Here is an 18418-nt window from a genome sequence, read left to right as displayed (position 1 = left end):
TTGGGATAGCCTCAGCTCCAAGGGTATTCAACAAGGTACTGGCGGTGGTGGCAGTGCACCTGCGCAGGGAGACAATCCCAGTGTACCCCTACCTGGAAGACTGGCTGATCACAGGAGAAACTCCCCATCTTTGCAGACAAAACACGCAAAGAACCATAAATCTTTTCTTCCAATTGGGCTTCTCCATAAACGAGAAAAAGTCAAGTCTTGTACCAAACACATCAAAACAGTTCCTAGGAGCTGTATTAGATACAAGAACAGGCATAGCCTTTCCGTCCATGGAAAGAGTGCAGAACATGCTTCAGCAAATACCCCAGTTTCAATCTGGTCTCCAGATATGCAAAGCAATGCGGTTACTAGGCATGATGGCATTGTGCATTTATCTAGTCCCACATGCACGTCTGCGCATGCGACCAATGCAGGAGTGGTTGGCGAAACAATGGTCTCAGGCAAGTGGTCAGTGGACCGATCTAGTGGTTGTTTCGCCTACACTGGTACAAAGACTACGCTGGTGGTCAAGAGAAAATCTGCTAAAGGGAAAACCCTTCCACGATCCGGAAGCGCAAGTGATTGTCACAACAGATGTGCCACTTTCCGGGTGGGGGGCTCATTACCTTCACCACATAGCACATGGTCTGTGGACACAGGTCACGGCACAGAACCATATCAACCTGCTGGAACTACTAGCAGTACTCAAGGCACTTCAGGCATTCAAAGTGCAACTGACGAACCAGTCGGTTCAAATTCTAACAGACAGCACAACTGCCACGTTCTATATCAACAAACAGTGGGGGCACATACTCTCTAGGTCTGTCCAAGTTGGCGCAGAAAATATGGAAGTGGGCACTCAGACGGGGGATGTCCCTATCCTCCCAACACATTCCAGGGGTACTTAACACTCGAGCAGACTCTCTGAGCAGGGATCCCCTACCAGAAGAACACGAGTGGCAACTAGACTCAAGCGTTGGAGACCACATCTTCTATCAATGGGGTTACCCCACACTAGACTTGTTCGCTACAAGAGAAAACAAGCAATGCCCAGCCTTCGCGTCCAGGTTCCCCCAGCCAGACTCCAAGGGGAACGCCCTATGGATGAGCTGGTCAGAGAAATGTGCTTACGCTTTTCCCCCAACACCATTAATGAGCAGGATAGTGAACAAGATGCACAGATAACAGATGACGCTTGTCCTTGTTGCTCCTATGTGGGCGAGACAACCATGGTATCCACATCTGCGCAAACTGGCGATGTGCGATCCCATCACGCTCCTGTACCTAACCAACCTGTTAACCCAACACAGAGGAACAACGGTGCACCCACAACCACACCCATGAACTTGGCAGCATGGCTCCTGAAGTCAGAGTTTGGACACCTTAATCTACCACAGCGGTGTATGGATATCCTCAAAGAGGCACGAAAACCAAACACTTGGCACTGCTATTTCGACAAGTGGAGAAGATTTGTAATTTGGTGTCAGTCAAAGCAAATAAACCCTGTAGAATGTACTCCTTCACACATTCTAAATTATATGCTCCACTTGTTAGATTTGGGGGGTTAGTATTCAACTCTATAAAGGTCCACCAAGCAGCTTTATCAGCCTATAACACCTCTCAAAGTAAAGTCTTGTAGTGGTGCCGGTCATTAAGGCATTCATGGAGGGAGTAAAGAGACTCCACCCTCCAATTTCAAATCCCCTGCCAGGGTGGGATCTCAATGTGATACTAGCAAAGCTCATGGGACCCCCTTTCGAGCCTATGCATCAGTCGAGTCTTAAACACCTGACTTACAAAACTGCCTTCTTAGTGGCTATTACTTCCATAAGAAGAGTTAGTGAATTACAAGCATTGTCAGTGCAGGACCCTTTCTTTATTATCCATAAAGATAAATTGGTTTTACGTACTCATCCTAGGTTCTCCCCTAAATTCATTTCTAAATTCCACGTGAACCAATACATTGAGCTTCCGGCTTTCTTTCAGAATCCAACTAGCTCAGCTGACGTTAAACTCCACACACTAGATGTGAGGAGAGCGGTCCTCTACTACGCAGACAAGACCAGGCCGCTTAGAAAGACAGATCAACTATTTGTCTCCATAGCAACAGGCAGAGAAGGAGACCGCATTTCTAAGAATGCTATCACTGAGAGCTCATTCCACACGGAGCATAGGAGCTACTCTGGCTTTTATCGCAAATGTACCCATAGATAGCATTTACAAAGCAGCTACTTGGAGCTCAGTAGACACTTTCACTCAGCACTACTGCATTTACACACATTCCAAAGCAGATACACAGGTGGGACAAGTGGTTTTAAAACATCTATTTGCCGCTGCTCCTTCTCACAACCCACCACCGTCTCATAACACTGCTTGCTAATCTATGCATAGCATGTGATCTAAGCAGATTCCACAAGCCTCAGAAGGGATATATTACCCACGATAATCATATTTCAGATGCTTGTATCTGCATAGATTTACATGCGCCCACCCTTCCTCCCCTGAGAGAAGGTTCATAGATGTTATATGAGCTTTCTGACTATATCTGCTTGGATACAACTGTACTCACATTACACTTCATGCAAACTCATGTCAGAATAAAACAATCTGAGGGACCTCGACGCGTGAGGGACCATGGGTACAGTGGATGTCACACTAGGGATAGTATTACTGGCAGGCCCTGTTGATGTCCCTTTTCGAATTTTGAAAACAACAACTGTAATACTCTGCAGCTTCCACTAGATCTCGGCCTATGCATACCATGTGAATCTAAGCCGATAAAAGCATCAGAAGTACGATCACGGTGAGTAATGTATCCCTTGTATATACATAAGGTACACAAGCAAATCTAAAATGCAGCAACTAACAATAACTTTCAGTGTGAAATGGAATCAATTTATATAAGAAATAATAATGCAGGTGTGTAACTTTTTCTATGCTTTACATATCCAACACACAGAGTGACGTCAATTATGGTCAGTATTAGCACTTATACATATCACCTTTGCAAAATTGGGATGGGAGGGAAAGTTTCAAAGTTAGGCAGAACACAACTAGCAACTGATAATAACAAGTACACTCTCCCAGAGGGATATAGGCAGTTTTCTAGTAATAAAAGTGTCCACAATTAAAACCTATGGAAGAACCATCATTGCCAAAGCCAATAGGATCAATAAGATGGACCTTTGGGAAACCAGGACAACCAATGTCAAATGGACAGTTCCAGTTCTGATGAAGATCATCAGAGGAAACGTTAGTTAACTAGTTAATGGTTCTTGAAGAAACACAGGAGCTCAAGGGGAGCCGGATGCTGCACAAGTTGCAAGGCCTGCACAGAGCAGTTGAGGTCAACTCTTAATCGAAGAGAAGAGCACTTCACAAGCCAGGAAGCACTGAAAATGGCACAAGGTAATTACAACCCAAGCCCCACAGTACCTTGAAAGTGAAGAAGAAATTGTAGCTGGCTTCCTTCTATGTGCAACGTTGCTGTCCTGAACTCTGGAGAGGGGACTTTTGATGAAGAATTCCTGCCCTTGGAGGTCCACACGGATGCCTGCAAAGTTTCAGCCAGATTTGATCTTCAGAAGACGATGCACTCGATAATGGTTCAGGCACCCTGGGTATTGGGATTCAGAAGCCCAGGAAAGTCGCAGCAAGTCGGGGGATGGCCCATAATGAAGAAGATCTTGAGGTTAGTTGGTTCCACCAGCTTAAGGAAGGAAGTTATCCTTGGCAGATCTTTCCTGTCGATGTGAACACGGGGTCAGCACATTTGCAAGGCTTCTCTGATGCTTCCGCGGTCCTGGAAGGTGCTGCTGGCATCTCTGCTTGCCTTCTGCTTCAGATTCCTTGTTCCATGGGTCGACCCTGTCTGTCATCCCAAACTCCTCACCTTTTATGCTGGTACCCATTCAGTCACACTCATAGAGATGTCAATCACCTGGAGGACAGCGAGCCACCCGGTTAGAACTGGTTTCAGCAAGGCATACCTACAGACAAAGGACTGTGAAGTTTCGGGCTCCTCCCTCACTTACTGCATTCCCAGACACAGTGGAGCCTGGTTGGGCTTCAGGGCTGAATCCTGCCAAAGGCAAAACTCACAAAAGACTCAAATATACTCTGAAGGATAGAAGAAAAGCCCAGAAGGAACTGACAAATACAAAATGGCAAAAAAAGAAGACCTGGCCATTTTGGGAAAATGGTCACCCATGGGTGCTGTACTGCAGCTGAGAAATCCGCCTGCTAGTAGCCTGCACAAAAGGTAGTAAAAAGTAACCACTGCCACCAGCCATTTAAGTTAGTCAGTGTAACAAAAAGTTCCATGAGGAGTGGGTGAAGGAGTTACAATGTAGGCCTACCACCCCCCACGCCCAGCACCTCACATAAGGTGGTGTGTGCTGGACCCACAAAAGAAAAGGTAAATAAGATAAAACTTATCTTACTATTCTTGGAAACTGTAGTTCTCACAAGATGATGTATTTAAACATAAAGAGAAGTCCAAGGGACTTTTCAGTGAGACTGCACATAGGAAGGTGGGTGTCACCGAGCAAAAAACAGGTCCCTTGTTAAAAAAATGAGTTTACCAGACTACATAAAACAGTAAAAATAAAAATCCCAGTCGGAGAAAAAGAATGGGTGAGTGAAAAAAGTTCCACCGAGGAGATTAAAATAAAAAAAGTCCAGATTCCAGCACATGTGCTGGGGGTCTCACAGAAACTGAACATTCTCCCTAACATCGTGGCTTTGTGTATGGTCTAACCCGATGGCTATGCTAACCCAGACCATGCTAAAAGATCTGTTGGGAAAAAAGGGTATGAACAAAATTGGGTGGCTGATTACCATAAGCAAGATGTTGGGTAATATTGACGCCATTGATCTGTTTGATAATCCAACTCAAATAAATATGAGTGCATGCCGCATTGTCAAAAAGAAAATTAAGGAATGGGTTTCTGAGTCCAGAGAAACTCAGGAGATGACAAAACGCACTCATAGACGCCTGATGATCATATCAAGTAACACCATTAAGGACTATCTTACTTGGTCCAACTGTACATTTCAAAGGGTGCCCATTACAAGTGCCCGGCTCGAGAACCTTCCTAGGTGAGGTCTTAAGCAAGAGGTCGGTCCGAAGCCTAGAGGCTAAATGTCCAATGTGCCAGGCCGGCCTCAGGGATATGGCACACTTCCTCTTCTTTTGCTCTGAGTATGACCATTTTAGGAGGAAGCACTTGGTTCTGTTACTTAAGGGTAGGGGCTTTAGGCAGCACCGTCCAGCCGTGTACTTTTTGCTGGATACAGCATATGCCACGAAAGCCTTGTCTTTGTTACTATTTATTAGAAAGGCTTGGAGACTTCGATAAAAGAAAAAAGGTGATGGAAAATTAATATTTAGTTGAGTTGTGGTCTTAAAGGATTTTTTATCATGTTTAATTAGTGGATAGTATTAACAATTAATTCTATGGATTACATAGATTTGTGAAATATGAATTGAGGTTATTTTATCGTGTTTATGTAAATTCTTGTTTTATTACTTAGGGGTTGGTATTATAGCACATTTTCTTTGTCCATATTTCTATCTATAGGATCTCTAAAAAGGATGGATATGGGAATTTGAACACGTATAAAATCTTGTAACGAACTGCTATATATAAATGGTATGCTGCTGTGGTGTAGATTGTTTCTGTTATTTTACAGACTTTTTTTATTGAACTATGAGCCTCATTACACGGTAGGCGGTGAGCCATGGTGCTATTAGCGCCATGGCTCATGCCGGTAAAATACCGGCACCGCCTTGGCGGTAAGGGGATTTACCGCCCCATTCCAAGGTTGGAGGGGCGGTAAATCCCCCTTCCGCCATTGCCCTTCCCCATTCCCATTTCTGCCCCATAGGGCTCTATGGGAATGGCGAAGGCGCTAATTACGGCACCGCAATTTTGCGGTGCCGTAATTAGCTCCGAGGTCCCTTAGCGGGTTGGATTTTAACGCCTGCAAAAAGCAGGCATTAAATCCCCCAACCCGCAAAGGGACCTCGTAGTAAGGCGGTAAGGATTTACCGGTACCGGTATTTTACCGGTACCGGTAAATCCTTACCGCCATCCGTGTAATGAGGCCCTATATCTAAGGATTTTTTCCACAATTATGTAAAATTTGATAGAATGACTATTTTCATGGTATTGTATGCATATTATGGTTGTATCTTTTATGGATTTTATTTATCGAAATAAAGATTAACACACTCATTCAATGTCTATTTTCTTCTCCCAACTACTCTGTTCATACATTTCCAATAATAACTCTCGCTCTTTCTTCAACCTGTCCTGTATTTCTCTGTCCAGATGGCCTCACTGTTCCCCCACTGTAATGTCTTAACTTCATATCCTGCAGTACAATTCTCTCAAGAAGGTGACTCTCTTCTTCCATTTGAACTTCCTCCCTCCCCCAACCTCACTATACTTCCCTCCAGATGGTCCAAATGGTAACACTCTCCCACCAACATCTTCAGCAAAATTCTCCTCCTCTGTTGTAAGCTCTGCCTCCAACTTCTTCAGTATAATTATCTCCAGATGGTAACTCTCCCCCTCCTACCTCCTTAGCACAATTCCCCCAGATAGTAACTCTCCTCTATTGTAACTCCCTCCAACCTCCAACAGTCGTCTCACAGCTTTCCTCTCAATAAACCTCTTGCACATCAATTTCCTCCTATCACCTTCGTCCAGCTCAGTCTCAAACACCCCACACTGCCAGACTAATCTGGCTGCTTTTTATGGTGTGTACACCCTGTTGGGTCGATTCTGTTATGAAGGTCTGCACCTGTGCTCCCTGATTGGGGAAGGGTTCTGATTGGTTAGAGCTAGACATTTCACATGGTAATGTTTTGGTTTTAGGAGGCTGGACCAAACTTATATATTCCTATCTGCCATTTTTAATATCAGTTTAGCCCTTCCTTAGGTCATCTGCCCTGGCTCCATTGGTCCTTTTTTATAGCGGTGTGTCTTGGAGGATGAAAGAAACCGTGTTGCATGCAAAGAGCTTTATATATTGATGAAACCCCTGTCTGAGCTGGGGAATGGCAACTTTGTCTTAACATCATCTGTCCTTGCTACTGGCGAACAAAGGGGATAGCTTGCAGTTTCCTGCAATGTCACTTTGAGGTTGCAGGCTGGCAACAATGTGTCTGGGTGTCTCCCGGTATGTTTAACTTTAAAGGGGGCCTTTTAGAGGAGTGACTCAAGCAGGCAAAGTTTGCTAAACACTTAGGGTTAATATTTGGGAGATGTGAAGCATTTTCCTTAACTGCAAATGTGGCAACTCTCCATATGGTAGCCCACTTCCTCCTATGTAACTTTATCTCTTGAACCTGCTCAGTACAATTCTCTGAAGAGGGTACATCTTCTTGCACTGTAAATTCCTCCTTCTAACCTCATATGTTTAACTCCCTCCAGATGTTAACTTTCTTCAACCTCCTTAGCACAATTCTCTCCATACGGTAACTATCCTCCTCTATTGTAACGTACTCCCTTCAACCTCCAACTATCTCCTTCCAAATTTCACCTCAAACATCGTGCTTGCCAATCTCCTCCAAATACCTTCCTCTGCCTCCTTCTCAAACACCTCACACTGCCGTACCAATTTAGCTGCTTTTTTATAGAGGGCAGCCTAATTGGGGAAGGATCTGATTGGGTAGAGCTAACCAGTGCACCTGTAGCTAGTTTGGTCTTGGGGGACTGGGTCATACTTATCCATGGCCTATCCACCACTTTGAATCTCAATTTGACCATCGCTGAGGTGGTTGCCCTGGCTCCGTGGTCTTAATTTGCTAGCGTGTGAATTGTAGGATCATAGAACCATTGGTGAGTATAAAGAGCTTTGTATGGCGGCAAACACCTACTAGCACGGGTAAATGCTAACTTTGTCTCAGCAGCGTTTGTCCATACTACCGGTAAACAATGGAGATTGCTCACGGGTTTTTGTGATGCCAGTCTGATGTTCAGAAGACTGTCGGCAGGCAACAATGTATCCAAGTGCCTCCCACACTTGTCACATATATATTTAACTTCAAAGAGGACTTTGCCTGACAGTGAAACAAACTGTATCTAAACATTTGTGGTTAATGCTGTGGAGCTGAAATTAATTTCCCTTTTGGGTCTGGCTAGTGGCTTGGAATAGCTTTCCAGGAGTACCAGTATTATTGTTGGGACTGTCCTCAAGGAATTTGAGCCGGACCCTCTGTCAATGGTTTTCATTGGTGTTGGCTTTTGTGATCCAGTGATTGCCCCCTGCTTTAGTGCAGGGACCCAGGTGGGGTGGTTTTATATACCTCCTCTGCGTCCACCATACACAAGCCCAGGCAAGTCCCAGCACTATTTTACAATCCCACTGTTGGTCCCCAAAGTCCGTCAGGGCACATTGTCACAGTGCAGATTAAACTGCCAGATGAAACTCTGGATTGCCCTAATCGGTGGGATGCTCTCAAAGTATTGATGTGGAGCTCCCAGTTTCAGTTTTAGAGTCCATTTAGCACTGATATACCTTAAGTCTGTTGAGTGAAATTCCACCTTTGGCATTATCTAATGTAATTTCATTTCTGTTTGGTAGGTTCAGCAAAGGCATTTGAAGATATTCTGTCTCTGATGAATATGGGCATCTACAGAACCTCAAATCTCTCACTGAAGGATGTCCTTGAAATTGGGCAGAAGAGTTTAACAACTACTACCCTGGAGACTTTAGAAGACGTCCCCTGGCATACACTGCGAAATATAATGGCTTTGAATGTGACGGCAAGGAATACAAGCTTCAAAAAGTCTGCAACGAGCCATCAATCAGTTTCTGTGCAGAACAAAGAAGAAAGTGCAAATGAGGAAATGTTTTGCCTGAATGCAAATGACACTCTCCAATCTTTCAATCCACTGGATGTCATCTGTGTCCTATTTTATTGCTCGGATAGCTTTTTGCGACAGGAGCTTATGCTGAAAATGTCCATGTGCCAGTTTGCTCTTCCTCTGTTGCTGCCTCCATGTGATGGCACCAAGTGCCAATTCATGCTCTGGGCCATGAGAGACATTGTGCGAAAGTGGAGGCCCCACTCACTGAGAGACAGGAAAGGGTTCAGAGAAGAGAGTCTGGCGCTCACTCCGATGCCCACTATATCCTTTGTACGTTTGAAGCACTGCAGCATATCTAAATCAAAAATGTTGAATGAAGTCCTAAGCCCCCCTCAGCAGCACCATGACTTCTTTACCCACAGGAACATGGAATCTGGGAATGTTCCCAGGAGAATATCCAGTGGATTAGTGGAGATTTCCTGGTATTTTCCTGGAGGGAGGGAGAATTCTGACCTTTTCCCAGAACCTGTTGCAGTTACAAATCTACGAGGGGACATTGAGTTCCACTGGCTACAGTTTAGCTTTTTATCTGAAATATCATCAGCTCTTTTTATTTTTGTTGAGCACATAGGTGAAAGAGAGTATGCATTATTATCATCTCTCAAGGAATCAAAAACAAAATTCTACTTCATCCTAAATCCCCAGACAGATGAGCACAATGAAACCTTGGGATTCCTCACTAAATTAGCTCCAGGTATGAAGCTTGATAGGTCCCGTCTGCTGGTGAAAGGCAAAACCATGAATGATGCTGAGTTTGTTAGGAATCTGCAGTCAGCCATGCTAGCAACTATCATAGACCCTCCATACACCGGGTCCATTGAGAGCATGGCTGCCACTGCTCGTGAACTGGGAATCCACGTAGATGAAGACTGCAAGGAATGTCAAAGTGCGAGTAAATGCGCTAAAGAAATCACAAAGGAGATACATGATGTTGTAGTGTACAAGAAGGAAATGTTGCAACTACAGGGAGATCTCTGGAAACGACTGGCAAAAGTAGAAAAGGAATTCTGCAGAATGAGAAGGCAAGGGGGCACCCCTCCAGAAGACTATAAATCGCAACTAAGGAAAGAAAGATCAGATCTACGTAAACAGCAGAATAAATGTGACCTTACTGATGGCATGATCAAATTTATTGCTGGAATCGGTCAACTTTCAAAGGTAGAAAAACAATATTTCCTAAAGTGGATGAAGTTCAATCTGGATCACATTGCTAGAAGAAATCTTTCTAAGCTAAGAGCGGAGTATAAGGAGTTGTGTAGTACTTTAAAGGATGACCCTACCGAACTAGCAGAGCTAGACAGAAAAATATCTGAAAGCTCTCTCGGGTTGGAACACTTCATGCGTGAGTTGGGGCAGTTTTATGAGGCAGAGTATTCCATGATAAAAAATGGAAAATTGAGAGGATACGCGCAATTCACTCATCTTCCTGGCATTGCGGCTGATCTCCTGTTGGAAGGGTTTCCATTGGAGCTAATTGATGGAGATGCCTCAAACATTCCCCTACAGTGGATAGCAAATGTTCTGACCGAGCTTAACATCAAATTGGAGGGACAAAGCAGAATTGTAGTTATAACCGTGCTGGGAGTGCAGAGCACAGGAAAATCTACACTTCTGAATACAATGTTCGGACTCCAGTTCTCAGTGAGCAGTGGGAGATGCACCCGGGGAGCCTTCATGCTGCTCATGAAAGTGAAGGATAATTTAAAGGAGGATTTGGGCTGCGATTTTATTCTTGTCATTGACACTGAAGGCTTAAAGGCCCCAGAGCTGGCAAAACTGGAGGATACTTATGAACACGACAATGAGCTGGCAACGCTGGTCATTGGGCTAAGTGATATCACAATTGTTAACATTGCTATGGAAAATGCCACTGAAATGAAGGATATTTTGCAGATAGTTGTCCATGCTTTCCTGCGAATGGAAGAAATTGGACAGACTCCAAATTGCCAATTTGTGCATCAGAACGTCAGTGATGTGTCTGCTTATGAACAAAACATGAGAGACCGTAAACATCTGTTAGAGCAGCTTAATGAGATGACTAAAGCGGCAGCAAAGATGGAGAGGCAAAGTAGGGAGATAACATTCTCTGACATTATGGAATACGATCCTGAGAAACACAATTGGTACATTCCTGGTTTGTGGCATGGTGTTCCTCCCATGGCCCCTGTCAACAGAGGGTACAGTGAAAATGTTCATGAGTTGAAGAGGTACTTGTTTGAGTTTATAAACAAACGCTCAGGAAGCAGAGACTCAAACAATATTTTAAAATTAAAGAAATGGATCAAAAGCTTGTGGAATGCAGTCAAACATGAAAACTTTATCTTCAGCTTCCGAAACAGCCTTGTTGCTGATGCCTACAACCAGGTGTCTATGAGGTATAGTGAGTGGGACTGGGTGTTTAGTAAGGAAATACATCTTTGGGTGTCCAAGGCAGAAACCATAATCCAAAATCAAACATCAAGTGAGCTTGACGTTAACACTTACAACAAATTGAAACAAGAGGCCTTCCAGAAACTCCAATGTGGAGAACAGACCATGTTATCTTGCGTGCACAAATATTTTGAAAGTGGAGCACAAAACCTCCACATGATTGAAAAATACAGGGAAGATTTTATTAGGAGTGCCAAATCTTTAAAATATCAACTTGAACATTACTTATTTAGCAAGTTTGAAGATGCCATTCAGATTCAAAAAAACAAGTGCAAAATTGAATCATTGCAAGCCAAATATATGAAAGTTATTGAAGGCAAAGTTGTTAGCCTTTTAGAAGAGTGTCGAAAGTTGCACTGTGAACTAAGTGAAGAGGAGTTAGAGCGGGAATTTGGAAAAATGTGGATGCAAACATTAACTGATCTTCAACTTAATCGACTGGAGCAACGCCAAGTTGCACATGATATGCAGTGCCACCTGATGAAGGACTTGAGCAGCTTAGGAAGTTTTGCCAATCAGCTTTTACAAAATGCTGAAGATTTGTTGACTTATGGGGCTATACATTTTAATATAAAACCTGAATATTTTGATTTACCATGGTACCGTTTCAAAGGTTTTAAAGAAATGTTCACCCATGAATGCTCACATACTGCTTCTGATCTTTCAAAAGCTTTGATAAACAGGTGCATGAGTTATGTTGAAAGTAGAGCAAGTTCTCAAGTCGACTATGATGGAACCTATTGCAAGGAGTTGTTGCATACCATCAGCGAATGTCTGAAGAATGATGAGTTCCGAAGCCTTTACACCACCCCTCACTTCGAGGTGGACCTAAAGCTTCACATCTTGGGGAGAGCGGCTTGTGTCTTTCAGAAGATGCATGAGGATTTCATCAAAGACAATGATCCTCAGTGTCGTCTGGAGAAATTTAGGTCTCAGTATTTCTCTACCTTTAAAGATCTTTATCTGAGAAAAGATGAATGCCAGAAGAGGGCAATGGATTTTTGTGTACAGTGCCTGAAGCCAGCATTGCAGGTCTATATTGAGAAAAGACTTGGCATGGAGGTGGTGGAAGACATTCTCCTCCAAGAATCTTTTAAATACAGCAGTCGGACATTCTTTCAGTTTGATGTACTCTGCAGCCTTTTAGCAAATAATTCATTTGAAGGGTACAAGCAATACATTTGTAATTATGAAGATTTTGTTAAAGAGTGCATTTTTAAACACATCCTGGATCATTATAGTCAGTCTGGGAGTTTACAAAAGCTGGAAACAAAGATTCTGTCCACCATAACAAAGAGAGTTCGAGAAGGACTCCAAGCAGTAAGAGGGAAGCAGTGCAAATCTGTCTCAAAGTTTTTAGAAGTCTTTTGCAGAGCATTGCAAAATGACCTAGTGATTGCAAAGAGCAGCCTGGAAGTGATACTTTTTCAAAACACTGCGAACATTGAACAATTCTCTGATGACATTCAGTTCTTCCTTACTGAGCTTGAGCAAAGTATCCTGACTGATTGTAAAGAATCAGACATTGGTGCAAAACTTTCGCATCTACCATACAAGCCCCAGGATGAACTGTTTAGGAAAGTGTTTGGATGTGGCAAGCAGTGCCCATTTTGTAGGGCCCCTTGTGAAGCAGGAGGGAAAGAGCACAAGGAGCATTTTGCCTCTGTACACCGCCCGCAGGGATTAGGTGGCGCCAGGCATTTACATACAAAATCTCTCATATGTTCCCTGTGCTCATCTGATGTAGTTTCCAATGCGTTATTCAGTAATCTCGCCACACAATTTCAATTTCATCCCTACAAGGACTACCGGATGTATTATCCAGATTGGTGCATTCAGCCAGATGCCAGCATTGAGGCTTCTGATTACTGGAAGTTTGTCTTCAAGCAGTTCAACAAGCAGTTTGCTGACATGTTCAATGCTGTACCAGCTGTACTACCCAGTGGCTGGAAAAAAATAACAGAGAAGCAAGCTCAAAAAAGCATCCAGGAAGTCTTTAATGTGAAGGAAAAGTAAACAATGGGTCATATGGTGAATACTGTGGCATTGTTTGTCATTATTTGGTGAATGATCTACAAAATTACTTTTTTCTGAACCTTTGCTTGTGTTGCGTATCCTTCTCAATACATTTAGAAAATCCAAAGAATTTCCTAAATTCCAAAGGAGAGGCAATCCTTGCTGTATCACTGATGGCATTTGCAGAGCACAATTAATGCCTAAGGCAATGGTCTTAGCTGGTTTACCTGTAAAGCAAGGCTTGCTTCTGGTAAGAACAAGAAAGTGCCTTGATTGTGGTCTACTTGTCTACCCTCAATAATACGTAGTAGTGAGCTTACAAATATAAAACACATGCTGTGCCTCACAATGTAGGGATCCTGCTAGGCAAACCAAGACTGCTTCTGAGAAGATCAGGAAAGTGCACCTGTTGTGCATTGTGATTGGTCTGCCCGTTTACTCTCAAAGATATGTAGTAGGTACCCTACAAATATAAAACACAAGCATTTCTACATGGCATGGTATTTAAACACTAAGGCCCTCATTGCGAGTTCGGCGGTAACCATGCCGCCGAAATCGCGTCGGGGTCCGGGTCCTGGGAATGAGGACTTACCGGGCCATTCCGAGTTCAGAAGGCCCGGTAATTCCTCCCTCCAAGGACCCGGACACGGTCATTCCCCTTTCCCATTTCAGCCCCCATAGGGCTGAATGGGAATGGGAGAGGGAGCAAACAACGGGCCATGGTTTTCCCAGGCGTGCTTACCGTGTCCCGCGAGGGGAACTCGTAATGTGGTGGTACGGAGTGAACAGCGCCGGCACCTTTTACGGCGCCATTCACTCTGTGCCGCCAGGGTCGTAATGAGGCCCTAAAACACTTATGTGGGAAAAAAGTTCAGTCTTAACAATTAAGGCTTTACAAGGCAATCAAGAACCCCGGATTAGCATTGAACTCTTTTTGATAATTTACAAAATAATTAAATAGTAATCAAGTGTGCTATTGTACTATAAAATAATCGATGCCATGAAACTTAATTATTTCCTTAAAATTATACTGTAATAAATGCAACATATCCATGTGACAGAAATCGGTGCCTCTGTGATCCACTGTGATGGCTGGTTTGCAGGATGTACAATACAGGGAACTAAACCAAGACAGCTCACGTTACAACGTAGAATGCCCGAGGGCTGCTTACAGTTCCAAATAGGTCCTAGGTTAAATCCATGCTCAAGCAAATCTGAGGCCCGGTAGGATCCCTACTCTCGCCTTGCAGTCGCAGTTTTTATTTTTTCACTTGGGCAGTTTGCAACCTGAATGTCCCTCCTGTGGTGGTAGGAATCCTTTAAGTGCGGCCACCAAGCCCACTGCCCCTGAGCTGGACATCTTAGACAGAGGTTTGTTGATCTATAAATCTGCTTTCCTTTTCCTAATGCTACTGGTGCACATAAATTGGAAACTGGTCCCCAATAGTTACCTGAGGATTGTTACTGTTGCTGTTAATTTGAAATGGTGCGCATATAACGAATGTATAGAACTGTGCTCAGAAGCCTATAATCTAAAGAATGTGTAAGCTGTCACTGTATTTGTATCTATGTTTGTATATCTATTGTATCTGTAAAATCAACTTATTAAAAAAGCTATTTTTTCATGATCATTTAATTGTGTCCTACAGTAGACTCATATCTATTTGATTCAAAGCTGTCTGAGTTTTTGCATGTAAACAGTGACCCTATTTTTTTCAACTGGGTTTGTATTCTGATACAACCCCAAATATGGCTTAACAATGTTCATAAATGCATCCAAGTCACTGCCTACATGTGTATCCTATCTTAAAAACGTGTTCCCGGACAATCCATTAAATCGTGTTATGTTGCCACTGTGATGGCAATGTCACTAAAAACCACATTGATGTCTTGAAATGCTTCCAGGGTGTTTATTCTTAACTATACAGAGGTAATGATGTTGGTTGTTAATGCAGAAAGTCTTAGTTATTAAAGGAGATTTGGAAGTTGGCTCTAGTTGGCGCTAGTGCCATCCCTCTTTCACTTGTCTCTGTTGGGTTACCTTCACCATAGGTCGGGAGTCTGTAATCCTGATTAGTGCTATGGCTCGGCAACCCCTACTGTCTCTTTTCTTAGGCTAATGCTACGGTGGTTTCCCTGGTGCACCGGTCCACTGACTCCCTCTTGCGGTTTCTAGCTGTCCCTACTCCATCCCTGCTTAACTTCCTAGAGGGAATTAGGAACTGTGCCTGCATTTGCTCAGCTGGAAGTGTCTGAGCTGATCACGCTCAGTCTCGCCTTGCCCTGCTACTAGACCTCCTTCTCACCAAATTTCTGTCAGTTCAGTGTCTCACTCTGCATTCCTACCTCAACTTTTAGATATTGATCTTTCCTCCTTCCACTCTCCTTCTCCCACTACTATGATTTCCTCCTTCCATTTACTACTACTACTCCACTTGCTATCACTCTTCTCTCCCTACTAAAATTTCTCCTCTCCACCACTGCTACCACCTCTCTTCTCTGCTACTACTGCTTTTCTTCGCTACCTTTTCCTCTCACTACTTCTACTACTTCTTCCCATTCATGCTACCTCTCCCTTACTATGTGATGTGTGGACTGAGGGCCAAAGGGCCTATCCGGCCCAGCACACAAGGAGACATACACACTGTTCGTTTCAGGGACATACTGTCCCATTCAGCAAGCTTTTTTATTACTTCTGTGTACAATCACGGCATGATGCTACTCGTCATGCTGTCAGGAAAGTTATATGACCATATCACATCCCTCCCCAGATTGAACATCAAAACAAACCCAGATCAATGTTTCAGTCTTACGATCGTCCGTTTTTTCAGCTCACCGATAGATTACGTGCAGCATAAACCCTCGGAGTCTGGTGGATGGTGTTGGTTGTTTTCGGAGGTAGTAGTGTGGTGGTTCTCCTCCCTGAGGGTTGTGCTGGCTTCTGGGAGGATTGGTTCCCCCCAGACTTCTGGCGGTGGGACCTGGTCTGGGCCTCTTGGTGGGCTCTCTTCTCTCTGTGGCTGTTCCTTCTCTGTCGGAGCCTGTCCGCCACAGTCAGGGATTGTCTCTGGACCTTTTTGCCACATGGTCAGTGGGACTTTCCGAAAGTGTGAGGATTTTTGGGTAACCTTCTCACACCCTGAATAAGCTGTCGCCATGCCATAGTTCTTTTCCACGGCAGTCCATGGTTGTGATTCGTATTTGAGGGCTAACAGTGGGAAATTATAGGCAAATATTGTAGGCACTTTGTAAAATGAATGAACATAGATTCTCTAATCAGTTGGTCTGTGCACATGTTTAAAGATTGCTTGCCTTACAAGAAAAGGAAAGCCCTTCTGTTGTTTGCACGTACACGTTTATTCTTGGAGCAGGCTCCAGAGAGTTGAAATAGCCAGGCGACAGATGCATGAAGTAAGCGGAGACCCTGGCCTGTGTTCACATTTAGCCTAAGTGATTTCATGACCTGTCATGTCATGTCATGTATAAAGCGGTTTGTTCTCATAACTTCAGAAGAGGCTCAGGTGAAGATGTTGCCTACCATTTTGGGCCCTGCTTAAGCGTGTTAGAAATAAACTGTTTCTATGAAGATTTTGAACTCTTTCTGTGCTGGTACCTCATTTAAAACGGCTTATGGACACAGAAGGGTATGATGAAAAGTACTGCCCGCATAACTTCTTCGGTGGGCACTCTGTTCTTCACTAGCGCCATGTCCTCCACTTGGAGTGTGCTCTGGGTGGCTTGCCGTGCCAAGCTCTCATTCCTGTTGTGCACTCTGCAATGTTGTTCAACTCTTTCTGCATCTACAGGTGGCGGAGACCAGGGGGACTCCGAACATGAGGGCAGCTGGGTTCACCTGTGTTGATGAGAGGGGTTGGGGAGTCTGGTGGTATGAGCGGAGGAAACAATATAGTTCCAGGAGCCATAGTTTGTTTTTGTCTTTTGCGATTCGTACTACTTTGTTTATTGACGCCATAAACCTTTCTGCGCCCCATTGGCTTGTGGCCAGTATGGCGTTATCCTGTGATTATGGATACCTAACTTTTTGAAGAAAAGTTTCAGCTCCTGACTCTTGAAAGAAAGTCTGTTATCGCTCTTGATGGTGGTGTGGATGCCGTGGACAGTGAACCATCTTTTCCAGGGCTGTGGTCACTGATATTGCATCTGTGGAGCGCTCTGGCAGGGTATCATGTGAATTTGTCCAGCGCCACTAGGAGATAGGCCTCTTTGCCGATGGTGCACCTCTGTTGGCTGAGGGGGGAGAAGCGATCGGTTCCAGTGGGCCAAGGCGGCGGGAAGCTTGACACGCTGCATATGCCTCAAACTAGTGCTAGAACATTTCGTTGAATGTGTGGCATCCATATCCGGGATTTCAGGATGGCTTGGGTTTTCGCCACCCGTTGGTGTCCTTCATGGGGTAGGAGTAGTGCCCTCTCTTGCAGGCTCATCAGGATTGCAATTCGGTGCCCTTTTAATACCAGTCCTTCTGGAGATACGGTGGCGGAAACCAAATAAGCTCTGCACCATCTCCTGTGCTTGTACCGTGTGCTGCGAGACTGATGTTAGATAAGTCCTCCAATCCCCTCTCAAGATCGCTTCTTTGGTGATCTGTAGACAGGTGCCTTTGCCTGTTTCTTCAACTATGTCTTGGAGCTGCATCGTTTTCGGCCAGGCACACGTGATGACTTGGCAGACATGTTCATCTGCTTCTAGCACTGCTTCGCACTCTTGTCAGGGTCGCTGCCCGAGGATGTTGCGACAGGAAGTCAGCTGGGTTGTCAGCCCCTGCTCTGTCTTGGACTTCAAAGTTGAACTGTTGTGGCTTTAGCATCCAGTGTTTGATCAACTCAGGAGGGCGTGGGGTGGAGCCTTTAAATATCGGTACCAGCGGCTTGTGGTCTGTGAAGACTTTAACTGGATTGCCCACAATGTATACATGGAAATGCCTGCACCCTCACAAGATGGCTAGGCAGTGCTTAATTTGTGGGGGTGGTTGCCAGTGCCCAACACCGGCACTCTTTTTTGGGCACCGGAACTCATGTGGGGCCAGCGCACGTGCAATTGCTTTGTTTGTTCTTCCACGTCGCTTTGCTTCGATTATAAAT

General features: G+C 44.3%; 1 protein-coding gene across 11 annotated transcripts in view; it reads left to right on the top strand.

The window, feature by feature from the left end:
- The window catches only part of LOC138580892 (up-regulator of cell proliferation-like), a 1164421-nt gene that overhangs the window by 463381 nt on the left and 682622 nt on the right, over positions 1 to 18418 (top strand). For 7 of the 11 annotated variants that reach the window (XM_069651796.1, XM_069651795.1, XM_069651801.1 and 4 more), the window contains one exon: positions 8584 to 14952. The exons of the other annotated variants lie outside the window; for them this stretch is intronic. In XM_069651796.1, the coding sequence (XP_069507897.1) occupies positions 8584 to 13316 (4733 nt within the window). In that variant the 3' untranslated portion in view covers positions 13317 to 14952. Of the gene's footprint in view, positions 1 to 8583; positions 14953 to 18418 lie in introns of those variants that run through there. 11 annotated transcript variants of the gene reach the window in all.

The sequence above is a fragment of the Ambystoma mexicanum genome, chromosome 3p, assembly GCF_040938575.1.
Source record: "Ambystoma mexicanum isolate Mex_15411 chromosome 3p, UKY_AmexF1_1, whole genome shotgun sequence".
In the NCBI taxonomy this organism is placed as follows: domain Eukaryota; kingdom Metazoa; phylum Chordata; class Amphibia; order Caudata; family Ambystomatidae; genus Ambystoma; species Ambystoma mexicanum.
Note: the sequence above shows the minus strand (reverse complement) of the source record. Positions and strands in the feature narration are given on the sequence as shown.